We start from the raw sequence: 22,469 nt of genomic DNA, 5'->3' as shown, positions 1-22,469 counted from the left end.
TCTTTACTTGCACAAGTTCTTCTCTGGCTGAGATCCCTGAAGCACCATTACCTTCCTTAAACTTCCATCATTGTTGACACTTCGTCAAACAAAGTCTTGCCTTTGGCATCCAGTTTTCTGTAACACCTTTTTCCTATAAAGTGAATCACTAAAATTGTTTTCAAGAAAGCAAAACAGTGCCCTCTGGTTGTGAAGGCACCGCGGCCACAGCAAAAAACCCATTTTAGGACCAATAAGGGATTGTCAGAAAAAAATCTCTGCTATCCAGCTTCACAGCAGGAAGATACTATTTTTTTAAACAGATAAAAAGCTTCACGTATGTTTTAATTTAAGGTCAAGCAGTGGTATTAGAATAATTTTCCCTTTTTGCAGAAAATGGTGGTCAACCACTTCTGATCTCAGATTGGTCCAGGTCTGCCCGCAGAGCAGAAGCGGGACCAGAGTTGTTGATGTACCTCCGGCCCTGGCCTGCCCTACCCAACAGGTCTCTAATGAGCTGAGTTCAACAAATGTAAGGACTCTCTGATACAGACAAATGTCCCCTAGAGACCAGGATGAAGTTACTGAACATACTTTACTGTGTCATCTAATAAATATTTGATCCCAAGTCCCTGAGGGTCAAAAGCTCACACATTAACAACACGCTGCAGCAAAACTTGAGCAAGTTAATATTCACAGAGACTTTTGCCTTTGTCGCCATCAATCAAGGCTGAAGAGGCATTAATAGGAAAGCATTCATTTGACTGTGTAATTAAGAATATTTTGGTTAGAAAATCGCAACGTCTCACAGGTATTCTTAAAAATAACTGTTCTAAATCATTAATGCAACAGCTCGGAACGGTGCCAATTAAAGTCTTTGGATCATTAAAATAAAACAAAAAAAAATGAAGTTACAATTATATTAAAGTAAAAATTGCAAGAGGGCAAAGAACGGCTACACAAAGCAGAGTAGATTCGCATCTTGAAGTCAAAAATCAGATCATATGATAAAATTACTCACTGTAAGAGGATTTGATAGTGCTAATAAGCTAGAATATTGCTTGATAAGATCAAATTTGTATCTTCACACAGGAAGCCCTGCAGGCAGCTTTCTTTTCACTATCCAAACAATCCTTCTAAATAGAAGCATAAGGAAAGACTGATTTTATGAGGCACGGCAATGGTGAAGAAATATGCTGACATATAACCAATATAATTTACATTTCTTTACTACCTCCTCCTTTCCTAATAACTTTTCTGTCTTTTATGTTCATATTCCATGGCTGTATATTAAAGCTGATCAAAGAAAAATGTAACTAAACAGATTTCTATCATAAAGGCAGTTCCACGAGTGCTCCTTGATTTTAGTGGGGAATGTATCAAAACATCACAGTTGCCATTTGATTTATTTTGCCATTCTTACAGTAATATTGACTTCCTATGTTTCTCAAAATTAATTTTCATTCTACTGGATATTTTAGGTTGCATTAAAACTATAAATTATGTACTTTAGTAGTTTTGAATCATGCTAAACTTCATGGCACATCAGCTTTTTTCCCCCTCTTGAATCCAAATGAGGGTTTTTCACCTGGTTTCAGGGGGCGAAGGACACAACTGCATTGTGTATGTCTGCTGACTCCTCACTAGCAACTTTTGAGCCCAGTGGTTATTTTGGCCAAGCTCCAAGGGAAAAGGGAAAGAAGGCTCTCAAAAGCGGCAAATTCTTATCAGGCATTTAAAGGACAGAAACCCATAGAGGGATAAACAACAAAATAAACCAATGCTGGCAAGAGCCCTTACACACTGCCCAACCACTCAAGCACTCACTTGAGGTTCTCCCTTAACCATGAGATAAGGTGGTTTCCCAAGTCCTGATCTCAAAGACAACTTGGTTTTAGCCATTGTAATTTCCCTGTCAGCTCTGCAGCCAAGTCCTTAGCGGATGAGGAGCAGATAAAGAGCTCAGCAGATAAAACACTCAGCGCCTCACGGACCTCAGAGGGGCTCGATGTATGTACAAGGGATCAGATGAGAGAGACACCTCTGCAACAGCCTTAAAACATTCATCTGCCAAAGATGAATAAAGTCATAATGACATGCATTCAAATCCACCCATTCTGTTTTATAGGGGAATCCTGGCCTCTGGAAGGCCAGCGGGAGCTTTACTATCGACTGCTGTCCATGGGACACCTCTTCCCAAGCACAGATCAGAGCTATGACACACTCCAGTGTAAGGACAGTACCTACGTGAGGTACCTGACCTGCAAAGACTGCACTGGGCCTCCAGGACATTTTAACAGAACATACTGAATTTGAGCCCAGTTTCCTGGTTCTGAGAGACATCTTCATTTTAACACACATTTTTTAAATGTTTAGATGATCATGGTAGTTTCTTATTCTCAAACTTTAGAGATTTATAAGAATATTCTCAAAAATAAATAGGCCTGGGAGGTTTATCACCCACTCTAACCTCACTGTGCTGCTTATGCTGATAGCTGAGGCAAGAGACATTAGCATAAGCTTCTGAGCAACACTTTTTGTCCCCACAATCCCTGAGCAAGGATTTACATTGTTCTGGCTCACTTGTCCCTACCAGATTCAGAAGAGGTCGCTGTCTGGACCACTGCTCTACCTCATGGATGCTCTGTCAAAGCATGCAAAAGTGCCTCCATCCTCTCATCCCAGGCTGTACACCAGCAGTGCGTAGGGCACCAGGCTCAACTAGGGCTCTTACCAGGTTGTTCCTTTCTTTCTACCCATACTCTGACCGGAGAGTTTTACTTCTCCTTTCTTGCGTCTATCTCCTCACAAAGTGAAGCAAATATGACAGTTCACTCACCTGAGCTATCAAGTCTCCATTCTCAGCATGGACCAGGATAACAGCCCCAAGACTTTTTAGAAAGGTAAAGGCTTCATAAAGCTGCAGGTAGTACAAAGAAGGAAACACTGCTGAATAAGGAAAACACATTATTTAACACTCAGACTCACCACAGCTTTGCACCTTCTATGCTGGCAATTATGAAGGTGAATATCAAATCATCTCCCTTTTCCACTCTCCACTTTCTACACAGTGAGCTTCACTGCTTGGTGTTGATTTACCCATCCCCTTACACACTTCTGCCCTTCTGCACCAACAGAGGGTGGAAAGTCTCAAGCACGGCTGCATCTCCCTTGGACACAGTGCCTCCTCCAGCCCCCTGCACTGCAGGGCTACCTCTTCACACCCTTCAATGCATGCCTAAGTTTAGCGAGTAGTCTCTTTTACATTACTTTAGCAAATGTAAAATGGAATTATTCCCATGAACTACAGACACTTTTAGTCAGCCAGAACACCTCTTTTCTGAAGTGAAGGTATTTTGCAACATCTTCTTAGAGCAGACAGTGTCAAGCTTTCACCAACATTTTTTATTTTTGCAATTAAAAGTTCCAGGATTTTCCCCAGAGCATCCTTTATTTTTTATTATTGCTTTCTAAGATGCAAACCCCATCCAATCAGAAGCGAAATAGTTGATGCTATTGCTTTTACTGAGAATTTCTGAGCACAGATTTACTAAAATTTAGTTCCCTTTCCAAAAGGTATTCAGCTAATGGGTTCCCAGTTTAAATCAGGCTTCAGTAAAGCGGGAGCACAGTTTTCAAACACAGATCTAATAGTGAAGACATGGTTTCTTCAGTGTCTGCTTTTGCACTAGGCACTTCAGATAGCATTGAATAGCTAGCTGAATACACAGCTTGGAACATGTGCATTTAAACAAGGTAACAGGCATTAGTCTAGCCACACATTACACATGTATTTCTCTTGACAATTCCAGCAGGGAGTTAAATTTAACAGGCACTGCCTCTCAGATAATATTTATATATTATTACGTCTAAAATTCCAATTAAAACCACATGTATTAGCGGTGTAGCAACAGTTATTTAAGAGACTGAGAGCTATAACTCTGGGAATAAGTAAGAAAGAAACATTTTCTCAACTGAACAAGCAAACATTATTATTACTAACAGATGTCATTGTCGATTTACAATGACCTGATCCTTATGAATGGGAAAGCTGAAGAGTCTGGAATCTGTAATGAGCTCTGGACAAACAAGCTCATTGTTATCTCCAGCCCTAATGAGAAAAGGCCACGTCCCCCAAAGAGCAACTCCATTTAGCTGACTGCTATAACCGAGAAACTCCTGAAACCTCAAAACTGCCCCTGCCTCGACTGTTTCATCTTTTCTTCTCTCTGTGGCCTAAAGTTCTTGAAAGGTAACAGTAAAAAACAGTGAGGGTGAAATCCTGAGCAGTGCTGAACAGTTGCAATGTTGGGAGACACCAGAAAATCTGTGCAGAAAGTGTATGTCATACACTTGAAGGAACACATGAAGACGTTCCACGCTGCTCACCACCGACCCTCCAGGGAGAAATCCCCCACTGCACATTTCCCCCAGTGCCACTCAGGTCAGTGGGAATGTTCCTCTGGGATTCAACCTTAGCAAATCCTCAAGAGTTGGGAGATCACAGCAGAGAGGACAGACCACAGCAATGAAAAGCATCCAGAGCAATACCTGACTGTCGGACATTTGGTAGAGATCTTTGTAGGCCATGTAGACTTGAAAAGAGTTCACACCTGTTCCAAGACAAAATGCAAAGGTGTTGCCATGTAAGTGGGTTCTTACAATGTATATGAACAAAAACTTCAGGCAAAATAAGTCACGGAATGTGTATGGACCAGGCTTTTCACCAGTGATGGCCAGAAATAAAGCATGGCTTCACAGCTGCATTATAGCTGCTAGGACTAGAAGCCTGACTCCCCTCTTCTCTGGGGGAATTTGCTGGATTGCCTGTGTCCAGCCCTGGGACAGCCCAGCCACCACCACAAATGAGATTGCTTGTAGCCAAATCACAGCCAAGCAATGGTGGCTACAGCGAACATGCCAAGTTTGTAAAGTTTAACAAAACTTGCATGAGGGTCTGTGAATCACTGGGTTTGTTTTTAGCTTTCTTCAGCTAATCATGAAAACATTTCAGCTTGACCTCACACTGCGCTCTTTAGTAGATAAACTTCTAGTTAAGTTTCCCCAAAGTGCTGAGAAGCTGTTGGAACCATGTATCTGAATTTCCATACAGACTTGCTTTTTCTTGACCCTGCTGCCCAAAGCACCCAGCTTAGCTGATGCCAGACACTGGAAGGAGTGGAAGCAAAGCCTGAAACCAGTCACAGGGGCAGCACACCACACCTCTCTTTGCAGCTTCCAAAGACGGAAGGATTTATGTTGGCAGTCATACAACACCATGAAAGATGACAGCTCCAAGTTACAGAAAGCAATAAGAAATGCCAGTGTTGAGTGTTGTTTGCCAAGAACCAACTGCATTTAAACCTCTACAAGTTTTGCTATTTATTTCAAGGATTTGATTATTTACACAGCTTCTTATTCTAAGAATGAAAATTCCAAACATCTTCTATTCATATGTTCTGTATATATGAACACAGATTAATTTATAAATTTGCCTTACTCTTTAGTATACTGACAACATCCCCAGTCTGGTAGAGGGACTGATCTCAGAGTATTTTAGCTTAAAAGTAAATTCTGAGCTAAGCTGCATATGCTGCATTTCAAAATAGCTGTGAAAACCGTGCTTCCTGAGGCAAGAGGAAAATGAAAGAGATCTGTTCATGTTATTCATGTTGTCTACACAAAATGAATAAGGCTCTCTGATGAAGATATAACTCCTCCATGAGTCTAGAATGACCAAATGCATCCTCAGGCAGAGGGTATGGCTGTTCACATGCAGAGAATTTGTTTATTCACAACTACAAGGCTAAAATACCCCAGGATACATGATACTTGAAATGATCCCCAGTATTATGTCTTCCTGCAAAGTCCAGGCAGCTCAGGGGGAAAGACGAAGCAGGAGCTGGACACTCACTGCTGACTTCCATGATGAGCAAATCCAGCCTGGACCATGAAGCCCTGTCAGCCTGTATGCCCATCCTTTCTTCCTATTTTCTTATTCCTCAAGTTCCCAGAAAACACTCATGGCCTTTACTAACTGCAATCACTCAGTCTATTCCTCATTACATAGTTTCAAAGTACTTAGCATGTCCCTGCTTTAAAACCTTTGACTACATCATCCTTGTAGCCAATGCTTACAGCCTCATGCCTGCAGCCCTGTCTCCCCCCCAACTGTTCACAGCAGCATCCAGCACATCTGCCCAACCTGCCTTGGAAGAAAGCTCTGTTTTCTCTTCACAAACCCACTCAGTGTTTCAGATGCCAGCTGCATCTGGGAGCCACCCTTCTGCATGGGTGACCATGCACACGTGAAGCAATGAGAGATGTGTCAAGGCTGGTTCAAGCCATGCTGACCTAGCCTCAGCGATGGTAAAAGGCTGAATCCTCTTGCACTTACCTCCCTGTAAGAACAGAGCTGAGTTACCTATTGCTCTCCCTTATCCACTGGGATCTAGCCAAAGATTTAATCACAATCCCACAGAGTGATAAGGCAGGTTTCTCTAGGTACTGTGGCTGGAAGGCATACTTGGGTCACCAAGTAATAGATATTATCTTCCTTTTTCTTTTGTATCTTCCTGCCTTTGTATCTTCTTAGACCCTACTTTGACCTTGGTAAAATGACTGAGTTTTGCTCCCACTCATGACAATGTTTTCCCTGAAGTCAATGAGAGTAGGAGGAACCCAGAAGGGATCCCACTGGGAGATCTTGAGCCTGTCCCTTACCAACAGCTCTCACAGTGCAGAAGCAGAGTTCTATCTAAATGCACATCCATGCCCTCAGCTACCACATCAGATGGTAGGAAGCGGAAAGGCATCTCACAGGCTGCCTTTACAGCTAACAGGAGAGATGGTCTGAACCATTCTGCCTTACAAAGACAGTACTGTTACAAGATACCAAGATAAAATTACACCAATTTACATATGCAGTATCCCAGATTAGACTCTTTGCCTAATGCCTTGGTCTGGTGTCTTGATCTACCCATTGGAAATATGTGGCTTTTCAAAAGACGAGATCCATGGCCTATTGACCTTTTTGCTTAACACTTGTTACATACGACATGCTTGTTAATGTCCTGCTTGCTCTTGCATCGGTAGTACTCAACATGATCCTTTCCGAACTTCAGACAGTGCTACAGCGTTTTTCGGACAGTGACAAATAAAGGAACGAGTGAGGCATCTGTGAGCACATTTCAGGCTGTTGTCCTTTTGCATAAGAAGCCCAGTCCCAAATTAGCTGCTGAAATACTACAATCCTGAGTCTTTATGATCAACATTTGGTACTACAAAATCTCCAGGCCCTTCCAAAGCCTGTCTCCTTATATTAGCCTTGTATTGATTTAAAACTGATTAATTATTCAATTATACCACATGACAAGGCATCTCAACAGCAGCTCTGTGAACTCCCGTTATTCATGACTAGACTGTATTAGGCACGTGCAGCACTGAAACGCGATTAGCTGAGCCCTGTTACTCGGCTAACTCATCCACCAGACAATCAGCCAAGAACAAATTTAATCCAGATTCCCAGCTGATGAAAACCAGTGTCACTCCATTGACATCAAGTTTATTTGCACCAGCTGGCTCAAATGTTTCCAATTATCAGCAGATATTATCCATTAATTTGAAAGCCTTTGCCATGCTGAAATATTTCCTATTGTGCTTTCATACTCGCCTGTACCTTGTGCCTCCTAACACATGAGAGTAATTCACATTGACTGCAGCATCAAGAGAACAAAGGTGACCTCCTAATGCTATTGCCGCCAAGGAGGCCATCACAGGCCCCATCACACATGCTGGTTCAGGAACCAATGGACAGATTCCTGCTTCCCCTGAAGACTGAAAGGCAGGTCAGATTTATATTGAAAACTCACATTTTCATAGTTGAGGAAAACCATTAACCTAACTGTCTGTAGCAGGCTTTTAATGTAAGCCCTCAGGCAAGTTTGGGAGTACTGAGCCATCTGTGATCCAGGAGCCCTGGAAAACAGCATTTAACCATCGAAGCAAGGCATAGCACACTTGTAGGAGAGTACAGTCAGCTAATGCGCAGCAGCATCTCCATGTTAACACTGATAACAGGGAAACAGCCCAGATTTGTCACTATCAGTGCTGACAGATGCCATCACCTTGTAAAAATCACCTACATTATAAAGACCAGCTGCAGTTTTCCTAAATTATGTGTAATCTTGCTGATTGAAGTATTTTGTTGCCTGAAATCTAATTATACAGCACGTGCACTGTTAGCATGCTGCAATACAGGAAAAACTCCCCTAGGAGACTGCACCACCATAGTATCTCAGTGAATAACTGCTCATTCAAAAATAAGGTTTTGCTTTGTTTTTCTACTTAGTTTCTCTATACAGAGAAACTTTCAAATCTAAGTCATCAGTAGCACAACACCTTACAAAGGATGCTGCATACACATATTACTTAGACTTTCCAACAAGGGCCATTCTGATTTACCCATGGCAACTTAATACCATTTTAGAAAGTATTTCCTAATTAATATCTTACTTATCAATATACATTTTCGAGGAAAGTATCAAGTGAAAAATACTTGAAAAAATACGTTTCTGGAAAGAAGATGCATGCCATTAGGCTAAATTTTAAGGAACTAGATCCAAACTAGGGTTTTCTGAAGGCTAGATTCAGTTGTTCACACATAGGTATCTGGTGCCAGCAAGATGTCTTTCATACATGAGACTGCCACGCTGAGCTGGCATGTATAACAAGGAGTTATGAGACACTTTATCTGTGCTATTTTGGAGTGGTAGCTGGAGCCCAGGTAGGGTAACCTACAGTACCTCACATGATAGCAGACCTATTAATTGATCTGAATCAAGCCTATAAGTGCCTTAAATAGATTCCTATATAACTGACCTGTTTTTTAATAAGTCCTGAAATAAAGTATCTTCTAGTAACATCAGGGAAAGCCACGGGAGACCCAGCACTTGAGAAAATCAGGACATTTTTTCCATGTACCTAACTTTCGCATCACTTTTTTCTAATAACATGAACCTATTCTAAAAATATAGGAATGTTCTATGAAAAAATCTAGTCTTGGCAAGTCAGTTACCCTAAGCCATTGCTGAGAAATGAGATCCAGCCTGTGATGACAGTTTCTTAGATGTATCTGCCTTACATATTTGGCTTAATTTGAGGTAGCTAAATGGGTTGATTCCACTCTAGTTCACATCTGAACCGCTACCTTTAAATGTCTCATCCTCTCCATTCACGAAATAGAGGATCTAAGACGGCTGGGCTGATTGCCCTAAATGCTGATCTCTGAGTTCTACCTTAAAACAAAACCTAAGTATGCAATGTCTGAGCCTACTTCCACATGTACATTAGCAACAATAAAGTAATACATTTGTATCTGACAACATACACATCTTAATTTTCCATGCCTGTACTGGGGTAAACCTACTTCCTCCATTGGCCTTGCTGCTGAATAGCACCAGTGCACAAAGTTTTAGGTTCATTTTACATGCCAAGAAGTGAATACAAAAGTGCAAGGTAATGCAGAACCTTGGGCAGCATTACCAGCATCTGTGCATCTCTGTTCCAGATGATGCATTCATTAAAATACTACATGATATTTCAATAAAGCAAAAAACACTACTGATTTTTCACTCACTAACCTTTGTCTTGCACCAGTATTTCCAGCTCTTCTCGAATGCCATCATACCAGCTGCTGATGTCCACATGGAGAGAGTAATCACAACAGGATTTGGTGTCAGCTGCCTCGTGCCACTTCTCAAAGGAGGTCAGTAAACTTGATCCAGGTTCTGGAAGCACGTGGTCAACTGAAAAAGAGATTCAGTGTCCATCACCTGGACAGCATGCACACTGTTAGAATTCCTCAGTGCCTGTAAGCAGCTTCCTAGCATCTTGGCCAAAACAGCAGCCTTGGAGGAAGTTTGTGCGCAGACTGTAACTCTGGGACATTAGCCAGGTCCTGCTGCCTCATGTATAGCAGACTTTGCGGACAGCTTACGCTATAGCTGAGTCTGCAACCTGCCTGGTGCAGCATCAGTGAACACACAGTGGGAGAGCCAAACATCTCAGAGTTTAGGAAACACTTATTTTTCCCTTTACTGTTTTGTAAGCTCACAAGTTCTGGACTTACCTGTATTTATTGTCTGATGTATCCATTTCAATGTATTGTTATTAACAATATGTATTAATAACAATGTATTGTTATTTCGAAGCATTGTTATTAACCAGTGCCTTGTAGTCACTGAATTGGCCAACTCTGCCCAACTAATACATCAGTGCAGATGTTGAATCAGCAGAACTGGGAATACAGCCAAAAGTCTGAACAGAGATGATGCAGAGCACAAACACTCAGCCACACTATGTGGCAGACTGAGTGCTCTGCAGCCATGCATCTTCACTGTCTCAAACCTGTCTGCATATGACGATGCCACAGCACTTACTGACATCAAATAAAGACATGGCTACTTATGCATGTATACTTATCTTTGCACAGCTTGGTCAAAAGTAAGTATAGAAACAGAGCAAGTTGGGCTTACCAGTGGCATTTGCAAACCTAAGGCTGCACAGGAAACCTCAACAGAAGAACATACACTGAAAAAATTATTAACAAAAGTGATGAACAGCAATGAATTTTGTGCTTATTGACAGAGATCCTTTCATTTGATACTTGTTGCAGAACATAGGTAACAGAAACACTACTCGGCAAAAAAGAGCCACATCCCCATTCAGTGGGAGTAAAACCCCACTGGGAAGCTCCTCTGCACAAGAAAGCTAAGACAATTGATGTCACCTGAACAAACAAGGGACAAGCCAATGCCTGTAGGAAAGAGATAAATCTTGTCCTGCCATCTGGTAGGCAGAAGAAGGATCTTTAACAACTAGAAACACTTCTCCTTTCCACTAAGAAAGATGTTGCTCCAGAACACCTCTGGCAAGGACTTTCTCAACTCCTGGTGCCAAATCCAAGTTCATGAGTAAGCATCTTGTTATTTCTAAAGCCCCTGAAATCTCACTAGGTGAGAACAGCAGATCTTTGTCAGATTTTCTGTGCCATACACTTACAGCACTAATTACACTGTTTTGCAGAAGTCCCAGGAGTAGGTGTATTACCCCTCAATGCTTGTTCTGTATTTCAGAGGAAAATCCAAGAGCTAATTCCCCATGCCACTGTTTCTTTCTGAGGGTATAGATTCATTTTCAGGCCAACCCTGGGTGACAATGATGAACAGATCTCCAACACAGCACACAGAAATTTGAAGACACACTGCAGAAGACCTCATAAAAATGGTGTGGAGCATCCTGAAGCTGTTCCCACATGTGTTACACAAGCTTCAGCCTGGAGTAGGAAGACTTAGTATTGCATGTACTCACTGATCATGGTGGTGCCCCCTGCTAGTGCCGCTTTTGTGCCTTGATAGAAGTCATCAACTGCAGTCATCCCATGGCAAGGCTTTTGTAGGTAAGTGTTCACATCTATTCCCCCAGGAATAACCATGCGCCCATTAGCCTCTATGGTCTTGACTCCTCCAGGAACAATCAGATTCTCTCCTATTTGCCTAGGCAGCAAGGAAACCAGTATTATTTTTCTTACAGAAGCACAGAGGACAGAAGCTATTTGAGGCATGTAGGGGAGAGGAACCTAGGGGCCATACAGAAAGAACTGGAATCCCAAGGGAAAGGTGAAGCTCAAATACCCGCTCTGGCCACCCTGCATAGCACTGGCAGAACAAAGCATCCATGAGCCTGCCTAGCTGGGCTGTCTGCTCAGGTTGCTTTGTTTTAGTGGCCAATAAAGAAGCCGTAATGCACCAGCATTAAAAAGTTATTATATTTTAATGATTCCTATCTTTAAACAAGTACAAATATGTACAGTTAATGCCCTCTTGGGAACTCTGGGTTTGTATATTAAGTTCTTAAATGAAAACAGAAAAACATAGATCAAATATGACAGCAAGCTGCAATTGTAAATGGTAGAAGCACAAGCACATCAGAAAGGAGTTATAATTACTTTGTAACCAAGCAATACAAATTTCTCTGTAAAAACAAATCTAAATATCCTAAGATACAGAAATACATACTTAAGTGACCCAAACACCTTTAATCTACCACATCACATATTCTTCATCACCCTCTTAAAGTTAAAACTTTAGTGGAATATTCTGTGTAACTGTGTGGAAAATGTTAATTAACTGTTGCCATCTTTTTCCCTTCAGTTCTTCAAAACAGGATGGGTTTTTTACTATTGAAAATATTAACCTGTCTCCCATGCTGACAGCAAGCAAATTCTAGATACTTCCAATCATAATACTTTTAGTGTTCATGAACACAACAATGAGTAAATTAACCTTTAACTTCTAAAGCCACATGACATTTTTATTGTCTAATTTGCATGGTGCCAAACAGGAAAAGTTATGGGTCTATGTGGAAGACATGTTCCTGCACTGCTACACCAGAATATATTTGGGCTTAGGGATAACTACAAAGTAGTTTAAGTTCACTTAGTTTATCTCATATTACAGACATATAGTCCTTGCCTTCATTTCCTTTTGTCTGGGATAAAATAACATTTATCCACAGCTAAACAAATATCCCAGACATCTGAGCTGCTGAATCTTTCTCCCACATTAAACTGCAACTCCCACCTACAGAGCAAAACACAGTGACTGATTAACAGCCGATTGCAGCAAGCTAGAACCAAAAATGAATATAACTGTTAATTAAAACCAGTGAAAAAATCAGGGATAATTATTCACATTGGAATTTGGCCAAACCACCAGAGTTAATAAATAGCCCCAAGAGATCAAGAATTTGTTTCACATGCTACGCAAAAATGTCACCTCCAGCAGCTTGGCTCCCCAGTGCTCTGGGTTTTGGCTGGAGGGAAGCACAGCCATTTGGTTAGCAAACCCCTGCCAGCATCCCGAGCTGGGGTCTCAGACACTCAAATCCAAAAGGGCTTACTCATGAGTGCTGATAATATCACGGCTTGAAGCTATACAGCTCCATGTCTGGCATCTAATAGTCAACACATATAGCACTGGGAGCATGTCATAGCCTGTTTACAGCTGTGAGAAGCACTAATGATACCATGACAAACAGGGAATTAATGTGTGTGCAAAAGCCAGCAGCAGCCCAGCACATCCAACTGGGCAAACAAGTTGCAAGAAGCTCCTCTGCTGTTAAAATCTGACTAACAAAGACATACCATAAGGCACTCCAACCCCAGAGCAGATTGAACACTTGTATAAAGTTAGGTAGCCCCACGTATAGTAATGGTGTAGCACTAATCCTCATTACTTGAATCCACTCCCAAGATTTTAATCAGAACAATCTTCACTGTACAAACACTTTGTACAGTGTCAGTGGGGTCAAAAACTGAACTGGGGAAAAAATATTTTCTATGGCCAATCTCCTTTAAATATGTCTAAGGTGCAATTGCACTCCAAGGACAGCCACACCTTCTGAAGGTAACGTTAAAGAAAACCTACACAAAAATAGAAAAGCAATTCATTTTTATTTTCTTCCACAATCAGGATCTACCAGTTTCCTATTCAAGAGGCCACATTCCCTAAAGAAGTTTAAGAGTCCCAAGTACGTACTTAGGTTTTCTGATGAATGACGGCTTACTATTTTCATTGTACAGGTGCGTAGTAACAGCTTATTTGGCAGTGGCTGAAATCATTCACGCTGAAGTGGCCTTTGTGGCTGATACTGTGCTATTACCTGTCAGGAGCCTGTCTCATCTTTTGCCCTGGCATCAAGATTAAGGCTGGGAGAAGGCTGATCTTCACTGGCATTCAAGGTTATTTTTATTCTGACTTACTAGAACACAGAGTAAGAGGTAATGTGACAGGATTCCTGAATTGCTCCCTTGTTAATTCAAAGTGTATGACAATAAGGATGGGGTTCAGTTAGTTGTGGGTGACAAAATACAACAGCGCAGATAACTGTATTCTAGACACTGTATAAATGATTGAGTTGGCTTTCTGATGCACCAGCAACTAAAAAACTCAGTCACAGAAAGTTGATGCTGTATGCTATCTTCAGTTGAACAAGCTGGTAAATTCTGTCATACATGAGCTGGTTAAAGCACAATGGAATCAGCAGGCTTCAAGCCTTCATAAGCTTAACCTGAGAAAGCTGAAAACCTCCCACAGAACTCTGTGGAGTTATTTCTGTCATTATTAAGCCCAGATCTCTTTTAGGCACCTGAGGCTCCCTCTAACTTGGCTCATTGCCTGCCCCACTCTGGAGACCCGGTCCCCAGTCACCCATCCTGCACCCAGCCTTTCCCCTTGGTAGGGACAGAGCAGAGGACAGCAATACCAGACCATGACCTGCCCCTTGTTACGGAGACCAGGGCTCATTTCCTCATGTGGGTAACAGAGAAAGGATAGATGTAGGCAAAATATATTATTTACATGCCAACAGCAATTTAAATTACTAAATATCTAAATTGCTATTTAGATACCAGAGAACTGTCTCTCAGCTGCAGGGCTTAAGTTTCAGCTAGGAAAAATCCACATGCACAACCGATCCTTGTACCTAGGGAGCCAGTTTGAACATTGATTAGCATCTACCATCCTTCAAACTATAGCTAATCTTCAAATATATTCAAGGTTATATCTACATTCATCTCTGCAGGACAATCTGCAGGGATATAAGCATTAAAAGACCCTGTTCATTAGTCTGCAAGAGAAACCCAACCCTCTATTTTCCAATCAGTTTCCACTGCAGAGTAAGAAAATAACCCAGATCTTTTATGTGCTAGCAAAACCAGGACACTATTGCATATTCTGGGCTGAGTAGTTTGGTTATTTGCTCCATTCTGTGGAAAGAATTCATATTATCGGCAAGATCTGCAGTGGAGAGTTAGGGAATCAGCTGAAATGTGGATGCCTGACGTTCAAGGTCCTGCTCCAAAGGATTTTGAGCAACATATAGCAACAACTTTAAATATTCAGACACAATGGGCAGTTCCAGCCAAAGAAACTAAAAGAGACCAATCCCAGAAAATATAGCACTACCCTACACTGCAGAATTTATCATTTGAACACAATTAGGACCCAAGCCCATACCAGGCTGCCCTCACAAATGAGCTGTTTTTTCAGAGGAAGACTTCTTACACAGTTTACAAAGAAAGATCTCTGGTCACCTAAATCCAGGAAACCAAGCACTACTCAGAGTGTTGGATAGTAAATGTGCCTCCTTGGACAAAGATAAAGGCATTTTAAACATTAAGATCTTGCATATGTATTCATTAATCTTACGTATCTTGGGCAGCAGAGATACTTTCTTGGAGGTATGGATCCACACATGGATTCCAGAGGGAGCCTATGCACTTAACAAGGGCAGCTGAAAGCCTGGCATTGCTAACCTGCCCACCAGTACCACTTCATTTCTGGAACCAAAACCAAAAATTCACAGCAGTTTCAGACTCTCTGCATCTCATGCACCTGCTTAAATCAGTTCTGATGCTTGGAAGTGTTAACTAGGAAATTTGCATCTGAACAAATGAAAGCACAGGAAAACTCAACTAAAATACCTATCAAAGAGACCAGAACTTGGTTTATTGTTGCCGTTAAAAAAGATACATGTTCAAAATGTGCCTTCTGCACTTAAAACAGTATACTCCTTTTGCCACTTCTGCAATGCAAATAACATTACAACTGGAAAGACAGAGTTAAGCATTAAAACAAAAACGGCACATAAATAGAAGTGTTCAGAATTTTTCCTGTTCTAATAAATCATAAATAACGTAAGTAGCCACAGATATATATGAAGAATTGGACTTTTAATCTGATTATATATTCTTAAGAAAAGGAGCTCTGAAAACAAGTTGATATTAAATTATTTACCAGATAACCATAATTATGGTTTTGTGCATTAAATTGTAGCCTCTGGAGACCAAACTTGTTAGGTCGCTAGCGAAAATGTTCAGCAATCAACAAAACAACTTTCATCCTTATGGACATCAAAGTGCTTGTACACACTACATTACTTCATAAAACTAGACACCCTCATCTCCACTAAGCCAAGGCAGGACCAGTAGAGTACCTGGACATCTCTGTTAGTGTTTCCCAGGCTATCAGTAACACATCATTTCATGTTTTTCACTTAAGGAATACTTTCCCAGCTCCTGTGTTTTATATCCTGTTACATCATTAGGATTTTCTTTCTAATTGTGTTAAGATTTAAGATTATATTTTCTTCTAGGCAAGAAAAGGGACATACAAGCAACGCACAACAATGTTGTAGTAATAGAATTTGCTACGCTTTAGTATTAACCAGGAGTAGGTCCCCATTAGCACTGTGTAACATGGGGCATATTTCTGTACCATACAATCCTTTAGAGCATGGCTGCATTTGCCCTAATTAGGTGTGGGGAAAAAAAGCTCTAATGAGTGTTCTGTCATACATGAACTCAAAAAATACCCATTGACCTTAACATTCCTTCTCGTGTTGAGAGAGCTTACTTGCCTTGACTCTTTGGAAGAAACTAGAATTGAACCTGTTTGCAAAGTAAATACCTTCTTACAGTAAAGACATTTTCTATTTATCTAATCTTAGCGAAGATAAAACGGCAGAATTTAATAATTAAACACTCCTCTATTATGGCCCCACATTTAGAGGTAAGCCAGATGCTGGCTGCAAGATTTCAGGTCAGCACCATCAAGAAATCACAGCAGTCTATACTAACAGGCATGCAAAAAAGGTTCAGCATTTTAAAAAACCAACTTTATAAGTCCATCTTCAAGGTATAAGTCTGCATAGAAGGAGTGGTCATCATTGATAATTCTTCCACCTTTAATGAGTAGTCGGTCACTCTGGGAGGAAAAAAAAAGAAGAAAAATGGGTTTGTCGAAATAAATAAACATAATAATGCATTGGTGATATCAAATAGGTCTATATTATACAGAAAGCCATTATTATCAGAGCATTTACCCTATATAAAGGTCTGTGTCATAGATTCAGGTGGCTACATGGACAGTGGAAAGGAAAACCTTAGTTTCGCTGAGTGTTTATTTCTGGCTTTTGGAACATGAGGCCCCATGATCATCCCAGTCTTTTTCCTCAAAGCAGAACTCGCTGCACATGGAAAGACTTGAAATCTCTCTACATCCCCTTTTTACTGACACCTGATTATATAAAGTCCAAAAAGCAAATAGAAGCCCCCAGAATAAACTGCTCGACACTGCAATGGCCATGCTGAGCTCACCTGGGACTCTCAGTACCCCTGAAAGAGATAACTGAGCTTGAAGTGGAAAGGAACAAGGTTTGGAGAGGATGCTGAGCCCTGCCTGCACGGCAGAAATTTCTGCCCAGGGAAGCTCTTTTAAGCAACATCAGCTCAGCAGGTTCAACTTGGCCACTCCACCGGGGTAGCCAAGAGGCATGGCCCACAGGTTGTGTCTCCTGTATTGTGCTACAGACCAACAGCACAGAATCTAGCTTGCAGTGGGCACGAAGAATGAATTGTCTGATTGTGATTCTGCAGGTCAGGAGGACAGGAATGCAGCCTCAAAAGTTACCTGAAATATCATTCAAAGAGCAGAGAGAGCTGCTGCCTCTGAAGTGCCAGAAAACAAACTTTTTCCCATGAAGAACTGTTCAAATATCAAGACCGCTGGGCCACTGTTCACAAAACCACATGTTTTCATTGGTCTCTACTCAAGTGGTTACACTGCTTCCAAAATCTACATTTTATAGAAAGCAAATGTTACCACCACATATTTATTCCTGAGAACCACTATTTGAATTCTTTCATTGAAGAAGTCATACTGGAAATGCCAGCACCCTACCACCTACCCAGAGACACGGAAAGTCTGTAAGTTTACTACTGGGCTACTTTTGGCTGGGATACAGCTTATTTTCTTCATAGTAGCTAGTACGGGCTGGTTTGGATTTGTTCTGGAAACAGTGTTGATAATTCAGGGATTATTTTAATTATTGCTGAGCAGTGCTTACACAGAGCCAAGGCCTTTTCTGCTCCTCACACCACCCCACCAGTGAGCAGACTGAGGGTGCACAAGGAGTTGGGAGGGGACACAACCGGGACAGCTGATCCCAACTGACTCAAGGGATATCCTGTACCATATGGTGTCATGCTCAGCATATAAAATTAAGGGGCCGGTCGGAGGGAGCTGCTGCTGGGTGACTGGCTGGGTATCAGTTGTTTGGTGGTGAGCAATTGTTTTCAGTTGCATCACTTGCCTTTCTTGGGTTTTATTTCTCTCTTTGTTATTTGTCTATTAATTACACTATTATCATCATTATTATCACTATGGTAATATTTCAATTGTTAAACTTTATCTCAACCCACAAGTTTTCTCACTTTCACCCTGCCAAATCTCTTCCCCCACCCCACTGGGGTGAGTGAGCAAGTGGGGCAGTTGCCAAGTAGGGTTTAACTGCGAGAAGTATATAACACTTTTGGACAGATTTTTGCCAAGTGACTCTGAATGCTGGAAAACCCTAAAGCAGCCAGATCTTTCTTTTCCCATTCAGATATATATAAAAAACATTTATTGTAAATTATTTCCTTGGTTCACCACACAATAACTCAGAATCTCCATTGTGTCCATGTTTATACTCCTCACTCCAGGCTCAATTCCTGATTTAATCGTAGGATGATTCACACGTACGTCACAAGTTCCCAGTTTAGAGAACAATTAAACAAGTTGGTATGTTTCTTCACCTACAAAACCAGGACAACGATACAGACCTTCTAAAACTGTACTGGTTAAAAAGTGCTAAGGCAGAGCTAGGGGTGTTACAACAACCTTTCGCCAATGTAACTTCTCAGTTCCATGTCGCATATTTACTTTTTAGCTTGTTCTTGAAAAGACTTGCAGGTTCAAAGCCTCTATCATTCCAGAAAGGCAAAAAGGAAGGAACAGATATTTAAGGGTAGAAAGAAGGGGTAAAAGACATCTTAAATATAGTGCTTGACAAAAGAGTATGCACACAGAAGGTGTAAGGCTTTTCTCCATGTGCTGCAGCAGGGAGATGACCTTGCAGAATCACAGAACCACAATGAAATATGTCCCCATGACCTGCCTCAGGTGTTGGTACTCTCTCATTAAAGGATGGAGAAGAATGAAAGTCCATCTTGCATCCAGTCCATCAATCTGGAATTTGCCAGAGCAGTCTCCCTGTTTTCTCCCCAGCCTCTCTACTACGACTTATAATTGCAGGACTTGTGAATCAGCAGCCTCGATAGTAATAAGTTATTCTGCCAGATGCTGGCAGCTGCATCTCCTCAGCATGCTGATTTACTACACAGCTGACCTCAGAGACCACCATCTTGTGAGCTCTTTCTGAGCTTGTTCATTCGCCTTCCTAAACATTAACATTAAATAGGCAAGTGCCTATTGATATGAGCAGGGAACATTACCAGAACGTTGCATCTGTCACTGCTAATGAGTCAAAAAATCTGCATGCTCATCAAGATGCTTTACATTTTATTTCTTTTAAAACAGCGGAAGATGCATGAAATAGAAGCAAAAGTAACAGGCTGGGAAAATAAGACATAGAGAATAAATAAAGCAGTAGTACAACCCCAGAAAAATAACTGCAGACATAAGGATTTTATATTTTTTTATATACTTGTACATATGTAAGTGGCAAAACGAGTGGTAGTATAATCTGAAACTAAAAAGGATACAAATACAGTTTCAAGAAAGCACTCTATTATATGAGTCACCCATTAAATGAAGACACAGTTACACTTCACAAAGTACTAATGAATGCTTAGCTAAAGTCTTGTCTTCTTCAAAATTTCAGAGTGTCTAGAAATTCTGGCGAAGAAAGAAACTGCACTTTATGGATACTTTAAATGACCTAATTCTTGACACCTTCCCATCCAAAACTGTTGCAAAAGGGAGCATGTTCTGCACTTGAACTGGCCTGTGGCTAAGGTTGCCTCCAGCCAGCAATGGGGAGCCATGGGAGACAAGCTGACCAAAAAACCACAGTTTTGGTTCTCCCCAGGTAGCCTGCCAAGCCATTAGGGAGGGTGACATGGAGCCTTGCCCAGCTTTCACCAGCACCTGATAGATATGGAAACATCTCTGACATACATTTCCATCTCAGCAAATCAGCAAATTCAGAAGTAAAAGGGTTTTGTTGGAACTTGTCCCAGTCAGCTCAAGCTGCCAGTGTGTCTGTAGGATGCATTACAGATCACTGCGAGCCAGGAGCACAAAGCACAGCGCCTTTACACAGCTGATGCTGATGGGCACATGCAACCCTCGTGGGGTTCCAGAGCCATGCAGGCACCCCAGCAGCATGCCGTGCCCAAGCACACAGTCACCCTGCCCTGGACCAGGAGTGGCCTGTCCTTAGCCAAAGCACTGTAACACACACCTGTGTGCACCTAAGCACACAGAGGCATTTCCATGAACACACTGGAAGAACTGCACAAACACAACTGAGCAGGGAGCCATGGGTTAAGGTTCACAAGATATTTGCTATATTCTTCATGAAATAAACTTTCACACAAACCCTTGTTCAGCATGTGAGTATTCATTCCCTGCCACAGCCTTAGCATAAGCTTCAAGGATAGGCACAGCCCTGGCCTGAAGGCAAAGGGAGAGTGGCCATCACCCTGCACCACTAACACCCACGGATGCCTGGGTGCTGCTGCACTGATTTAGGTCACTGGTACTTGCTGCAGTGAAATCCAGGACAGAAACATGGACACACACAGGGTCTGTGAAGTAGGTTAGCCTCCCCACGCATGCAGCCCAGCTGTACATGGTCACAGGCCATTTGTTATTTAAGGGACCTGATGTCAGGCAGGTTGCTTGCAGTTTTCTTATCAAAGGCCAATTGTCCAGGAAAACTAGGCAACAAAGTCCTCTTCTACCTGGACAGTGTTCTAGACTGAGGGACAGCCACGCTCTGTAGCACCCTGGGGAAAGTAGAGGGGATGGAGGGAGAAGTGGCCTGAAGCTCATGAATTAATCACACAGCACTGGCCTATATTTCCCCTTCCTGGCTGTAAACCTCTCCAGGCAAGACGCTTTCTTTGCCTAGCTCTCAGCTGTACCCTCAGCCACTTGGGGTGACCTTCGTTTGCTCTCACAATGCAAACAATGTGCTCATTATTCAGGAGGTGACAACAGTGTAAGCCTTTATAGGGTGGCTGCCACCTTGCTACCCAGCTAACAGATGTCTCAGGCACAGGTGCCCTGCCTGCTGAGCCTTAAGGGCTCCATACCAAGTTTTCAGTGCATTGCCTGGCACAAGAAGCTGCCAGCCCAACTCTTCCCTCCAGCCTGCCAAGGACAGACAGCAGGAACATGGCAAAACAGAGAGGGGGTATTATATTGAACATATAAATTGAGCAATTCATTAAGTGCCAAGATTCAAGGGGAAAAAAAAGACAAAACTGCTCTCATTGATGTAGGAGGTGCAGAAAGGCACTGTAGATCCGTACCACTGCTCAGCATTCACTGCAGGGAGTGGGAGATGAGGTGATTCTCCTCCACCCATCACTGCTGCAATGATGCGACCGCATTGATGCAATGTGTTTGCTTCCAGGTTTTGTGCCTGGCTGTGACACAGAATCAGTACAGCACTGATGCTTATCTTCTGTCTCCCTGCAGCTCCATTTTATCAGCTCTGTGGCACCTCCCGGCTCAGCTTGCTGCTGAGTATGATACAGCTATTCCTATTATCCACAGCTCTCCACCTTCAAACCCTCCACACTGCTTTCCTGGTGATCTTTTGCTAATCACACTCTAGCTTCTCCTGCTTAATCTGGCAGCAAAGCCACAGAGCTTAGTCTGTGACATGACAGCAATTGTCATGGCAGCAGGAGGAGATGCCACAAACTCAGCATCGTCTGCTGCAGGAGGAGGGGCCGGCTGCTCAGACATGAGGCGGTGGCTTTGCTCCCTTACAACTATTGTTTGCATTGCAGTACAAGCAACACGAAACATCTGTAAGCTGGTGAATGGGACAATTTGTTCAAATTGCCTGTTTTGCTGGTTTTTTTAAATGAGCTTGGCTCAGCTTTTTTGAGGCATGTCCACATTTTCATACACTCCCAGTGGTAAGAGGCCAGCAGAGACAAACAGTGTCTGCATCAACCTGCCGGATAACAAGCCTTATGCCTGCTGTGGTCCCCAGTTCTGCAGCGGACTCTGCACAATGACAAGTAAAGTCAAGTTCCCTTGGACAGCAATTCACTCTGCTCTGGGTTATTTGAAAATATGATCCAAATGTTAGAGTAGGAACAATTGCAAAGAAATTTAAAACTTGACTTTTTTCATTCACCTACTCCACTCACAGCTAGAGATACCTAAAAACACTACAAAATTCAAATACATTTTTTATACATGCAGTTCTCAATCTGCTTCTGGAACTACTAAAAACCACAGTAGCAGAAGAAATAAAACTGCCATCTTCTGACATAAGATTTACCAGGAAAGTATTATCTCAAATTGGTGCGGCATGCCAAAATACAACGCAGCACAAGTTAT

The 22,469-nt window shown here is 41.9% G+C and overlaps 1 protein-coding gene across 2 annotated transcripts in view; it reads right to left on the bottom strand.

Annotated features, from left to right (window-relative positions):
* The window catches only part of CRMP1 (collapsin response mediator protein 1), a gene marked incomplete at both ends in the record, with an annotated part of 51,661 nt that overhangs the window by 17,873 nt on the left and 11,319 nt on the right, over nucleotides 1-22,469 (bottom strand). For both annotated transcript variants that reach the window (XM_080627652.1, XM_080627653.1), the window contains 5 exons: nucleotides 2,819-2,899; nucleotides 4,531-4,592; nucleotides 9,621-9,785; nucleotides 11,350-11,534; nucleotides 16,717-16,805. In XM_080627652.1, the coding sequence (XP_080483778.1) occupies nucleotides 2,819-2,899; nucleotides 4,531-4,592; nucleotides 9,621-9,785; nucleotides 11,350-11,534; nucleotides 16,717-16,805 (582 nt within the window). The remainder of the gene's footprint in view (nucleotides 1-2,818; nucleotides 2,900-4,530; nucleotides 4,593-9,620; nucleotides 9,786-11,349; nucleotides 11,535-16,716; nucleotides 16,806-22,469) is intronic.

The sequence above is a fragment of the Psittacula echo genome (assembly GCF_963264785.1).
Source record: "Psittacula echo genome assembly, chromosome: 1".
NCBI classification, from domain to species: Eukaryota; Metazoa; Chordata; class Aves; order Psittaciformes; family Psittacidae; genus Psittacula; species Psittacula echo.
The sequence above is the reverse complement of the archived record's forward strand: the minus strand, read 5'-3'. Positions and strand labels throughout refer to the sequence as shown.